This window comes from Thermobia domestica, chromosome 13 (genome assembly GCF_964235325.1).
Source record: "Thermobia domestica chromosome 13, izTheDome1.hap1.1, whole genome shotgun sequence".
NCBI classification, from domain to species: domain Eukaryota; kingdom Metazoa; phylum Arthropoda; class Insecta; order Zygentoma; family Lepismatidae; genus Thermobia; species Thermobia domestica.
In genome coordinates, this window is record NC_137466.1 from 98,055,974 (window position 1) to 98,069,736 (window position 13,763).

At 36.1% G+C, this 13,763-nt stretch overlaps 2 protein-coding genes across 6 annotated transcripts in view; one reads left to right on the top strand and one right to left on the bottom strand.

Moving 5' to 3' along the window:
* Positions 1-13,763, bottom strand: part of LOC145668376 (uncharacterized) — a 233,494-nt gene that overhangs the window by 108,008 nt on the left and 111,723 nt on the right. The gene's annotated exons all lie outside the window — the stretch shown is intronic.
* The window catches only part of Usp8 (Ubiquitin specific protease 8), a 135,736-nt gene that overhangs the window by 83,666 nt on the left and 38,307 nt on the right, over positions 1-13,763 (top strand). For all 5 annotated transcript variants that reach the window (XM_081736156.1, XM_081736157.1, XM_081736155.1 and 2 more), the window contains 4 exons: positions 1,108-1,190; positions 4,392-4,483; positions 8,147-8,272; positions 10,229-10,344. In XM_081736156.1, coding sequence (XP_081592282.1) covers positions 1,108-1,190; positions 4,392-4,483; positions 8,147-8,272; positions 10,229-10,344 — 417 coding nt within the window. The remainder of the gene's footprint in view (positions 1-1,107; positions 1,191-4,391; positions 4,484-8,146; positions 8,273-10,228; positions 10,345-13,763) is intronic.

Consider the following 13,763-nt stretch of genomic DNA (forward strand, 5'->3'; position numbering starts at 1 on the left):
ACACCTCAAGACCACCTCTGCACTCACGAAAGGTTATGCTGTCTGTATGCTGGTATTGGTATTATTGGCAAGTGGTGCAGTACAAGCTCTTTCAACCTTGTCTAGACCATCACTACTGACCTTTACTCTGAGCCGTTGCAAAGGGTGCAATATGCATTGCGATAGGAGGAGCCGTCATTGGTAAAACGCAAGGGTGTGCTAACGATGCACGACAATGCCAAGCCACGTGTAGCAAAGAGGACCCGGGAACTCTTCAGCAACTTGGCTGGAGATGTGCCATGCACCATATTGACCGGACTTTGCGCCAATCGATTACCATCTGTTTCATTCCCTTGACAACCACCCTTCACAAATGAGGGAGATTTGCAGAACACGAATTCTTTGCGTCCACGACCGCCGAGTTTTATCATCAGAATATTGAGCAGGTGCAGGAACGTTGGTAAGATGCTGATGGAGATTACTTCGAAACTTAAAGGTATGCATCGTCCACTGTATTACTCTTTGTTTATCACTGTAGAATGGAAAGAACTTCTTTGGTTACCTTATAGTTGTTGAATATCGTCCAGTAGGTGTTACCAATGAATTTAAAATTTTCATATAGTAATATAATTTCTCTTGATGTTTTAGTTTCTAATAATTCGTAGGATGGGGCGAACTAGAAATGAGGATACGTGACTAATTTTTATCATACCATGTTTTCTGTAGATTAATATTTTTATTGGTTTTTGATTTTTGCTTTTGTTTTGTATACTAGAGACAAACTATAATGTTTTGTATTTTGTCAGTTTTGAGTTAGCGATTCCTGTGTACCTCCAAATTCAAGTTTTCTTGCAAGGAATGTGACTTGAAAACCTTACAGGTACACAAAAAGAATATTTGATAGAATTTAAGATGTTGTCTCCTAAAGCTTCTCCTAGTTGTTTATTTTTTTTTTGGAATTGTGAACTTGAGCATACTATAAATTCGATCATACTGAATTAATGTTTTAAAATAACTTCCTTTGTAATCAGTATTGTAATGTTACTTGACTTTCGTATTTTAACACACGTAAATATTTTTTAATCATACTGCTTGTCATTGGTATTGTAATTTTCCATATATTTACAGGAGAATACAAAAAGAAAGACAAGAAAAGCTAAAAAGAAAGGAATTGGAAGAAAGCAGACATCGACAGGAGACTGAGAGGATAGGTAAGGGCCTTGAAAGCAAATTTTGATGCATGGAAGATGGAAGTTCTAGATCGGATGCATGGGAAACTGTGGTTTATATTTCTCTTCTGGCGTTGATATTTTTCAAAGTTGTTTTCAGATTGCATAAGAAAACTAAGGAAGATTGATAGGTTAAACACTTGGTTTTGATTCCAATTTGACAGAATGGGAAACGCCATTCACTTGTATCCCCACTTACCTCCCCCCAATATCAAAGGAAGAAAGTATAATTTTAACCACATAATTTTAAATATATTCAAAGTACAATTTAAAAAAATAAAAATAGACTGTTTCGTATCGTTCAGCTCTGTTCTAATGAAAGCTTGAGAGAAATTTCCAGCAAATTAATCCTTTTTTTTATATTTATACCGTACTAACTAAAATATCCGTTCTTCGCATGAAAGGCGTAGTACTATGGAAAATATTTAAAACATAAACCCCTTTTCCTTCCTTAGGACACGTATTTGAATTGAAATGAAACGACAAAAGCCAAGCTCAACCCAGGTGCTTCGTATATACCTGTTCATAAAATTTGTTTAAAGCGGAGCAGTCGTTATTCTTTGTAAAAAGTTCAAAATCCAGACCAACCGAAGTGCTACGATCAAAAATTCATTTTAAACAGTTCAAACGTCTCATTTCTTTTGTCATTTTATGAATACAAAGTGAGAAACTAAAATTAATTTTCGAAAATGGGACATGTAAGGGCTTACTTTAAATAAGAAGTTTATATATCGAGTTTCATCCGCGTAACTAGCGGGATCCTTGAGATACTTTATTTTTGACATTTTTGAAACTTCTTCCTTTAAGATGCTTATTTTAATCAAAGTAACATAATAAAAACTAAGGTCGTTCCAAGTGTAAACTGTTTTCAAGAATTCATTTTAAATGGTTCAACGATATGTATTTGTGTACCGAACGTATTGGGAAATTAAAATGTTACAGAAATAGTCCACTTTCTCTTCTTTAAAATCAGAATTTTCAATGGGACCGTATCAACTTACTCTTCATCAGGAGTTTATAAGAGTTTAACTTGAAGAGTTCGTATGGTCTACTTTAGGCATATTTTTAAAACCTCTCCCTCTGCCCTCATTGTATACTCATTTTAATCAATGTAATATGTTGATGACTAAAAATTGACCCAATTGTTAACTGTTCTCAAAAATTCATTTTAAACAGTTCAGCGATGTGGATAATTAGGTATATGGGACAAACATACAATCAAACAAACATTCTGCTTTTTATATAAGGTAACAAAGAAATCAATTTTAGTGAGTACAATTTACTGTGAAAGCAGTTTTTATTTAATTTGTTTCCATTAGTTTCCTATTATCTAATTATATGGTACATTTTCCTTTGTAATTCTGTAGAAGTGTCAGTTTATTTATTCGGAATTTTGTTGGACTGTCTACATGCATTTTCAGCTAACAATACCCATAAATAAAGAAAGTAGGGCAAACAGTAAAATGTTAAAAATAAATGCAAACCACCTAGATCTAAGGAACTAGGTGGCTTGTATTTATTTTCAATATTTTACTGTTTGACTTACTTTCTTAACTTTCACTATTTTTGTAGATGTTCTCAGTCCGTTATAAAATTGCACTAAAATGTTGTATACAAGTTGGCATCTGAAAAGATGGGAAAAAAAGGAGAAGAAGAGACTGGAAAATATGGATTTCTTATTCATGAGATCACCAGAAGAATATGTGTATTTAAAATACTGTAATGGATGGAAGAGCAGAAAATAAAAAAATTACAGCGCCTTTCATTAGAAAATTGTGCAAAAAGTAAAGCAAATAATAAAATTTTAAATTTTAATAAAAGAGCAATAAGGATCTTGTTATCTAGCATATACAATAACCATGTAGAAAGCATCACCTTGAACATGAAATACTGTTTTGTATAATAAATAAATAAAGATAATTCAGAATTTGGAAAAGATAAAAGGAGTACTCATTTCATTTACAATATAGTATTTATAAACAACAGAAGATTGTTGCACGCCGCAGCAAAAAAGAATTCAGTAGTATACACTAGTCAACAAAGCGTAAGAAATAGAAAATGCCTTCTACAGAAATAGAAGTGAAGCTACTAAGCTGCGGATCTTAACTAATAATTAAGTTCATGAAGCAAAGTATATCTGAGAGTATATAAAATCTTGGATTTAGCAACTATTGAGAGTACAAATTGACTTGAAAATTAAAGAAAAAAATCATATATTGAGAAAGATAAAACTAGAAACTGACTTCATTTCCTTAAAAGGACGGAACAGAACTAAGTAATTACAATTGCCTTTATGTTATATTCTCCATTGTACCAGCTTTGCCTATTGTATACTATAATTAAAAAATAAGTTAATCGTTGAGCAAAACAAAGCAATTTATTATTATAAAACGAATATTGAAGGAAAAGTCGTCACTTGAAAGTAGAACAAGCTGAAGCTGTTGTTTTCTAATGAAAATAATAACATACAAATCTCGGAGTCAAAGTTCTCTTGGCAACCGGTATCTGCTAACACGACTTATGCTGTATATTCTGTATGTGTACATTGTGATGGAAAGATGTGAAGGACATAATCTATCTGACAGATACTGTCATTACAGTGCGTGTGTATTTATGATCACGGAAAGTCAGTATGGCACTGGGTCCTACTGCGTATAAAAGAATACTTTCTTCTTACAAGAGATTTTCTATAATACGTTAGCTGAAGATTTTCGTTTTGAAGAAGAGAATGAAAATTGTCCATGAGGCGCTCAATTAAAGAAATTAAAATTCAATATTACAAGATTTTGTGCTTCGGGTCGTACGTTAAACTATAGATCCACATCTCGTAGTATTAATTGCTGGAAACCTCTAGAGAAACTGAAGGATTGACTGCTTTTTTGGGTAACATTTGATGCACACACAAAGATTTTTTTAACGAAAGAATGCTAAACATATTTTGTGGTTTTTATTATGTATTAATTTTCTGTAACTAATTTTCACGAAATCATTGTGGTCAAGGTTTTTTTTCAGTTTGTGACATCCCATTTGATGATTTTGCATTTCTGTTTTACTTCGATTCATTACTGTGTAACTCGAAAATCTTTTTCTTTTAAATATTGTTCTTACTGTGAAAGATTTTAGGTGTTCATATAAACAAAAAATCGAAATAACTGTTTATACAATGTCCATTTATGGTTTCAGGTGAAGGCATTTACCAAATTAAATTACGAACTGACTCGGCTGATTCGAGTTCCGGAATGACGAGGTCCCATTCTTCTCCAAATATTGCTCAGGTATGATTATTCAGCTTTTCATGATTGAACATTTCTGTTAATCCTTTTAACGTGTAGTGTTTTTTAAAGGAAATGTTAGATTTTCAGTTACGTAGCTACTGCTTCATTACTATTCATACGACCAACATAGTTCGTGCATAATTTTCTTCAGAATGAAACAGAGTTTTAAATGGTACCATGCACATGCGTGTTTAGTGTACGTTGACAAGGAAACTGGGATAACTCGATAAATTCTCCCCCTCTCGAAAAAAAAAAAAAAAATCTTTTGGGAAATTTTGTGCTCTCTGGCGTGGCCCCAGCAAAGACTACGCGAGTATAATGTACATTAGAAAATACTATGGAGTATAGGTAATGTGTGTGCCAGATTTCATTGCCATATTTGAAAAGGTCTGAAGGGAAAAGAATATTTCCTATCCTGTTTGACAATACAGATTTCATAGGGCATATAACAGATGAAACATAGACCTTCATACACGTAGCAACTGCTGCATCACTATTCCTACGAACATTCAAAGTAACGCACACAATTATCTTTCACTTATATAAATAACACAAACAGCACCTGCTCAAACACACACACACTGCCACCGAAAAGCAATTCTCGTTCGAAGCAGATACAAACGTAGAACAAAAACTTTATGAATGTGGGGAGGAAAATTGAAGAAGTGGGAAACCACAGTGTCCATTTTTCAATATTTGTGCATGAGCTCAGATACCGATACAATGATGAAAATCCATTTTTCCTCCCTTCTGTTGCTAACCAAAAGATGATAATATATTGCCACCCTCTTACAAAACATGTGACTGTGTTTCCAGGCTAAACTTCAAGTAATCACTCTATTTTTGTCCACCACTTGCAGCAATGCATTTCAGATTATTGACTAACATTCCCAAGAAATGAGGGAAAAAAAAAAAAAAAAAACTTTAAAGCAATCACATAATTTCTAGAACATTTTAATAGATGGTATATGTGCATGTATCAGCGTATGGCACATACTCGTTAAAAGGGTTAAATATTATATGCATTGAGAGTTATAGTCATTTATATTAGTGTATATTGCACTAATTCCTGAAGATCAGAAGTGTATATATTCATTTTGTGTCTTTAGGTTATCGTATTTTATAACTTAAAGAGAAAATAGAGAGCAAAAATTGTGTACTCCATTAGACAAAGGGTCTTTCCTAGTAAGATAGTGAAATCGGCCCTTGATCCAAATTAGGTCACTGTTGACCTAAAAGATTACCCTTGACCTAAAACTGCCTCAAAAAAATTTTGACCCCCTCCCCTTACCGAATTATCGTATCATACATGCTCAAAATTGAATATTTTTTTAAATTTTGGTGGGGGTGGTCGAAAAATTTTGAAAGTTTCACAGATTGTAGATACTATCTAGATGTAAATGTGTAATTTTTTTCGAAACCATCGATGCGTATTTTCTTTATTTTGAAAATTTCAAAAAAATGTAGAAAAAATTGGGGGCGGGGGACACGTCGCTTATTTTAGGCTTAAAAAATTTGTTATACCCTTAGGTACAACATATATTTTTTTCGGGGCCTGAAAGTGATGTCAACATTGTCAAAAAGAAATAAAACTGAAAACAAACATGTTTTTCGCACAGTTTTCTCACTGAGGGCCCTTTCAAACAATTCTTTGCCAGAGTTCACAATTTTCATTTCTCTTGCGTCCCTTCTGATGATTTGTCGTTCTTCGGCTGCTTCGATTGTGCCATTTCGGAATAGAAACACCAAATATATCTCCGTAACAGTGCTTCCACTGCAGCCGACTCTTGCACAACGAAGTTACACACACCTCGCATCGGCTCCTGGTATCTATCAGTGCTTGCTTCACTGGCCACATACAGTGGCGCTCTCTATCGGTAGCGCTCTCTACCGTGCGCTGTGTAACTTTGTTGTGCAAGAGTCGCTTGAAGTGGAAGCACTGTTACTGAGATATATTTGGTGTTTCTATTCCGAAATGGACACAATCAAAGCAGCCGAAGAACGACAGAGGCGGAAGGGACGCAAGAGAAATGAAAATTGTGAACTTCGGCAAAGAATTGTTTGAAGGGGCCTTAAAATGGTGGGAAAACTGTGCGAAAAAAAAGTTTATTTTCATTTTTATTTCGTTTTGACAATGTTGCCATCACTTTCAGGCCCCGAAAAAATATATGTTGTACCTAAGGGTATAACAATTTTTTTAACCCAAAAATCAATGACGTGTCCCCTCCCAAATTTTTTCTACAATTTTTTGAAATTTTCAACACGCAAAAAAATAAAGAAAATACGCATCGATGGTTTTGAAAAAAAAAATAAACATTTACATCTAAATACAATCTGTGAAACTTTCAAAATTTTTCGACCACCCCACCAAAATTAAAAAATATTCAATTTTGAACATGTATGATACGATAATTCGGTAAGGGGAGGGGGTAGGGGGTCAAAAATTTTTTTGAGGTAGTTTTAGGTCAATAGCGACCCAATTTGGATCAAGGGCCGATTTCACTATCTTACTAGGAAAGACCCTTTGTGTTTCCTATGCTACTTTCTTAATGTTATTCTATAATCAAAAACTTGATTTTTTTAAATTAGAAATTTAAATAGTGTCGTTGTCTGGTGGATGTACATTTTTATTAGTATGTAGAAATTGTACATTAGGCGATAATTTTTAATAGAATACGTAATAATTACTTAATAAAAATCGAAAGATATAATTTGATTAAAAGGTATATATTTTTCACGTGATGTGCATGTGAATTGTTTATCAAAGTGTTATGGAAGACTAAATGGTATAAGCCGTATTGTACATTATTATTCATTTTATGTTATTAATTAGTGTTCATTTGAAAATTTGTTATATTCTTCATATAGAAAAGGTTTTGAAATTATTTTCTGTGTATTGTCATTAGTGACTGTTTCAATACATCTAGAATTTCTTGTTTCCTCTGGATTTGCTTTTATTATTATTATTATTATTATTATTATTATTATTATTATTATTATTATTATTATTATTGGGATGATCCGATTCCAGAATTTCTCGATTTCAATTCTGAAATTTTACTCACGATTCTCGATTCCGGGCTCGATATGGATTTTGGGTAAAACAAGTAATAAAAACACATTTGATTCCAAAAACATTTTATTAGCCTATTGCAAATGAATAAAAACTCTTTCAAAACAATGAAAAATTGAAACTGAAATGTACAAAACCTGCAAATATGGAATTAGAATGAAAAGAAAAGTACCGGTATTATGCCTTGAATAGTCTTAAAAACTAAAAGTTTGGATTGTATTTCAAATTTCTAAGAAAAACAAGCATTTGAACAGGGTTTTCGTAACAAACCATCATAAAAAATACATGGTTTTGAGAGTTTTCACTATTTTTCCGTCGGAATCGAACGAAATCGGTATCGAATCCGGTATCGCAAAGAATCGGAATCGGCTCATCCCTAATTATTATTATTATTACTGCTATTGCTTTTTTCCGTAATTAAATTGTCATTATATTGAGCGAGAAAGCTAAACCTCCCGTGTAGCTATTTTTATTTATTTATTGGAATCAAAATATATAGATTCTTATATATGCTACTTGGTGAAAGAACACTATATTTTCTGATTAGATTTTGTTAGGAAATGAAAGATGAAAATCTTGTTTACTTTCAGATGGATGATATGGATTCAGTTGGAGTGAGACTCAAAACTCCACAATTTGATAGAACAGTGAAACCAACTAGTGTTAAAGGTCCGACGTTAAGATCACGAAACTTCTATGCTGTATACGGAAATGTGGTATGTGTTCATCGATTTATTTAATGTAATGATTGTATATACCTGCATCTAATGATTTTCCGTTTAGCTTTTTGAGTAAGAAGGCTCGTAATTTATAAATGCAGTGACACGTAACATTTGGCTTAGTGGGCACGTAGTCGGAACAAAACATTTCAATAAACAGCTTTTAGAGCAGAAACATTTTCAATTAAAATATCCTTCTTTTCTCTGAAAAAGTAATTACCTTCAGGTGTCCAAATACTTAAGGAATTAGAAACAGCAGGTCGTCTTACAGCTACTGCTACTTCAGTGATAGAGTAACCATTCGGCAAATGAAAGATCGCTTTAATTTCCCACCAGTAAAGAAATCTGTGTAAACTTGAATAGATACATAAATTCATAATTCTCCAGTGCAGTATTACAAGACATACATGTTAACACAGAAGTTATACGAAGATAACGTTACACTATATAATTGATTCTGTAATCAGTTCTGTTTTAAGGTAAGCAATAATACATAGGTTGGATAAAAAGTACTGGCAACCCTGCCGGCACGCGCCAGTCTAGTGACGGAGAACCGCGAGGTGGCAGCACCGGAGAAGACAATCTCAGTTGAGGAACTTAGGTGAGTGGGAACGCTGTTGAGTCAGTCAGTCAACGAGAGCAGTGGCGTCAAATTGGTATCGCGAGTGGAAACGCTATAAACACAATGTTCACTAAACATGAACAGCGTTCGTGGATCAAAATTGAAGTGGCACGTAGTGCACGAGAATGTTTTCAGGGACTGCGGGAAGCCTGTGGTGATGCAGCGTTGCCATACCGCACCGTAGCTCGATGGGTTAAAAGTGTTTCGTGAAGACAGACAGAACGTGGAAGACCGCCAACGTTCTGGACGACCTCCAGTGGACAACATGACAATTCAGCTCCTTGCATCCTTGGTGGACGTGGATAGACGGTGGACTGCGCGTGAGTTATCGGCAGAGGTTGGGGTGTGCCATAAAACTGTGCTTCACATTTTGAACGACATCCTGGGTTTTCGCAAAATTGCAGCACGTTGGGTTCCACATGTCATTACCGAGGTGCAGAAATGGTACCGATATGCACTGGCACAAGAATTGCTGGACCGCCACCAGAGGGAGGGTGACAATTTCTTGGGCAGGATCGTTACCATTGATGAAACCTGGGATCGATCCTACGAACCATGTTTGAAGCGCCAATCCAACGAATGGAAGCATCCCGGTTCCCCTCGGCCAAAGACTGCGCCCTAGTCAGGGAGGAGTGAAGGTGATGTTGATAGTGGCGTTTGATGTCCAAGGGGTTATCCTGCACCATGCTGTACCAGCAGGGCAGACTGTGAATGCGCCATATTACTGCACGTTCTTGCAACACCATCTGCGTCCCACACTTCGGAGAAAAGGACCTGATCTTTTGGCACGGACCCCAATCATTTTGCACGACAATGCACGCTGTCACACAGCTACCGCCGTGACGGACCTTTTACGTGCCTGGAACTGGGAGATTCTGGAACATCCACCATATTCGCCGGATATGAGTCCGTGCGATTATGACCTGTTTTCCAAGATGAAGCAACCACTTCGCGGACAACGATACAACACCAGACAGGCCATCCTCAATGCCGTAGGGCGGTCGCTGCGAGACATAGCCAGAGAACAACGTGCTGACGGAGTACGGCGCCTTCCATACGTGTGGCAGAAGGTTGTGGACATGGGGGGTGATTACATTGAAGGAATGTAGAACGTATTTTCCCTTCTAATACAGTCATTTGTAAATTATAACAATTGTGCCATTACTTTTTATCCATCCCTTGTATATACATTTCTAAACACAGTGATATAACCTGAATAGAAAAAAATAAACGGACAAAACTATATAATAGTTTTAGTTGGTATAATTATTGAAGTGTATATTTTTGCAAAGATTCATTTATTTATTTTTTTATTTATTTATTTATTTCAGGGCAAAGGGTTAACAGGCTTGAAGAACCTTGGGAATACCTGTTACATGAACTCCATCATTCAGTGTGTGAATAACACAAGTCCATTGGTCCAATACTTCTGCACAGGTGAATATTGGTGAGTCGTTATTTTTGGTATATTTGTATTTTTCTACGAGTAGAAATACCTCTACGTATCGATATAGTGATAGTGATTTCCCATTAAATTGGGGGGCAAATTTCTTCGAGGGTTGCATATGCTATTATTTGAATCTTCAAGAGACCTTCATATTTAAATCGAATTCTGAGTCACAAATTAATAAGGTGTTCGAACGTGTAAGGAAAATGCATGAAATGTATGGAATAAGTAGTAAGAAGGAATGGATGAAAATGATCATGATTGGATTAACTGCAGAAGCAGGAGGGAATTAGTATATTAAGTAATGATATGTAATGAAATATCTAGTTTTATGTCCACGGTTATTCCTTGTAAGCAAATGGAGACGAGTGATTAATGGAAGTATATGATTGTGAAAGAATTGATGAGATGAGAATGTGGAAGGAAATGGGAGAACCTCGAGAAAACCCATGAACACTATGTTATCAACCACAAACGTACATGGCCTGGAATCTAACCAGGGGCTTCTCCTACCAGAGCTGAGCTCTCTACCATGGATCTACTATCCCCCTTCCTCTAATTTAGATAGTTCATTAGTGAAGATCTAAGGAAGAAAAGTGCACTTTGTGATACTGTGAAGAGCAGAAATACTAGGAAACTACGAGAAACAACTGGAAGTGTTCGAAATGTGAAGTGAAGAAGAATGAAGAATATTGGAGATTGCTGAAACGATAAACGTTACTCGTAGAAACGTGATAAAGTGTATGATGGAAGGAAAACATAGATGTGGGAGAAGACAATTACATTTTATAAACTATATTAAACTCGATAAATCGTACATCAAAAGACAATTTAGTGGAGAGCTGCAGCGTTTGGATCAGAGGTAGCCATTTTGCTATCGGAGTTCAATCGGGCTCAGGCTCTTTGTATTATTGGTTGATTGATTGATTTCGAGTTGAACGTCCTGTTCAGCAACGAGGCTATATGAGACGTGGACCTACTGATTAACGTTTCATCCGAACCACATGAGCTCCCGCCGGGAATCGAACCCAGGTTCCCACGCCACTGTATCATTAAGTATCGCGCTCCCTAATTTTAGTGAGGCTGTTGCTTGCTCAGACTTGCACTGTGTTGATCTTGGGCTCACTATCTTCAATAAGCCTCACGCAAGCTTTATCTTACACTTACTAATCTCATTAGGCTTGTGCTTTCTGAGGTCTCGAGCTCATTGCTCCCGCTCAAACTTTATTGGAGCTCGAGCTCGCTCGGAATAATTTCTTGTTGCTCGCTGTCCACTTATAGGGCTAGTGCTCATAGTGGCTGGCTCTCAATTGAGCCCCAGAGCCGGGCTCGCGAATTTGGACATATTTGTACAGGTGTGCTTAACTTAAGGAAGTGACACTGCTTAACTTAAGGAAATGACTTCCCAGGAATGGTTGAATTCATACAATGTGTTGATTATTCGCTTACATATCTAGGGTATTGTGCTGGAGTAGTTGCTTATGATCATTTAATACAGCAAAGTGGTATTCACCATTCGTAAGTTCAGGTTATACTATATGACATTTTAGGTTCACATGGAATATATCTCTAGGTATTTTAAGGAACAGGCAGAAGAATCAGAAATAAACTATAGGTAAAATCATTCTTGATTCCACATGAAACACTGTTTAAAATAGCAACTACTACTATTAGTACTACTACTACACATCTATAAGCCCTGCAGCTATTGCCGTCGCACCATTTTGTTCAGAATCAGAGTTACTTGTGTTCATTCGGGGGGAAAAAAAGAAAGAAGACTCAGTTTTACTGTATACATTATTGCTATTTTTCTCCAAATTAGGCATCGTCTGATGGATAGTAATCGTGTAAGGAATTAATCAAAGCAATTATTTGTTCACAGTATTGAATATTGAGAAAAGCTTGTTTTTGTCTTTTACTATATTTGTTTAAACTGTAATTGTCATGAACTACCAAATATGCCAGCATGTTTATCTAAATCTTTAGATTTTAATATTTACAATATTTCTCTATTGTTAAATACTATTAGATGTTTAACAAAACTATTAGATGTTTAACAAAAGCATAGATTAGAACTTGATGTGAGAGTTTTCTTACCTTATTTGTAGAGCATTCTTTCTTAAACCTTGAAGAACAAGGAGACCACAGCATTTTTTCCATTGTCATGTTTGTACTGAAAGTGCACGGTAAAGCAGGATCGGACTTAAATGTTTCAGAATCCTTATCGAACTTCATCTCAACCTAACCAAGCACTTTGATTATATCTCGTCATGAGTAGAAAGTTGTCCATAATTATATAAACAAAAATCAATACGTAAAAGAAAATTTCGTACTATTCATTCTTTATTGATGTTTTCAGACACTTCTATTTATCCTATAGTCTAAGCCATTCTATTCCCTTACTATTGAGTAAATTTGAATCCCGTATGAAGTACTGCTTTTAGTAACAGACAAAATACTCTTGAGATGTTCCAGTATTCTTTCTAGAAAACTTTGTATTCCGGATTCTTAAACTAGCGTTATACAGAAACTTATTCGCTGTATATTCGATCATTTTCGATCCGGTGCTGCCACCTGGCGTATCATGCTGGAACTATGGCTTTGCTGCGGAAGCAATGTTGTGTCTGACGTTGTAGGTGCATGAATTTTGCAGTGAGTGTTATCAAATAACATCGAAAATCAACAAGTATTGGGAGGGTTACGTATTAGCCCGTTTCCTTGCTAAGTTTTCGTACGTACGCATTGTGAAACAGTATCGGGAGCATGGGTTAACACTCGGAGTAACTACTGTGAAAGCTATTGTGACCTCTTACACACAATAGGCTCCCCTTGCGAAACACTCACCCACAAAAACTACCAGGAGAAGGGCTGCAAACAAAGTGATACCCGTAATGCTAACGAGGATGTATCGATTGATGTACCAAGAAAATTCCCCTACGCAACATGATATGGGCCACAGATTCCACCTCGCACCGTCGACTGTGATCAAAACAATTCGCAATTGCCTTAGGTCGAAGTGTGTGCGGAAGACCCGTGTACACCCTGCTACTACGTCACATTGCCGAATGTAAGACAATTTAGGCTTTAGATTTTTGGGCTGAAGGCATCAATGACCATGTTAGCCCGTCAAGTTTTGAGGAATGACGTCCCACGGCGAGCACACTGTCCGGGGAAAGGGAAGGAAAAAAAGGGTTGGGAAAGGAAGGAAGCGCCCTGGGACCTATGTTAGGTACCACCCCGGCATTTGCCTGGTGCGAATGAGGAGAACCTTATTCAGGATGGCTGACCTGAAAAAGCTCTTTACACTTTTTCAACAGAATGTCCCACCCGAGTTAAGACGAACTACAGGCAACTATGAAAAGTACCTGGCGGGTTCCAAATGAAAGAAAGTTGTCACAATGGATAAGTCATATGTCCAT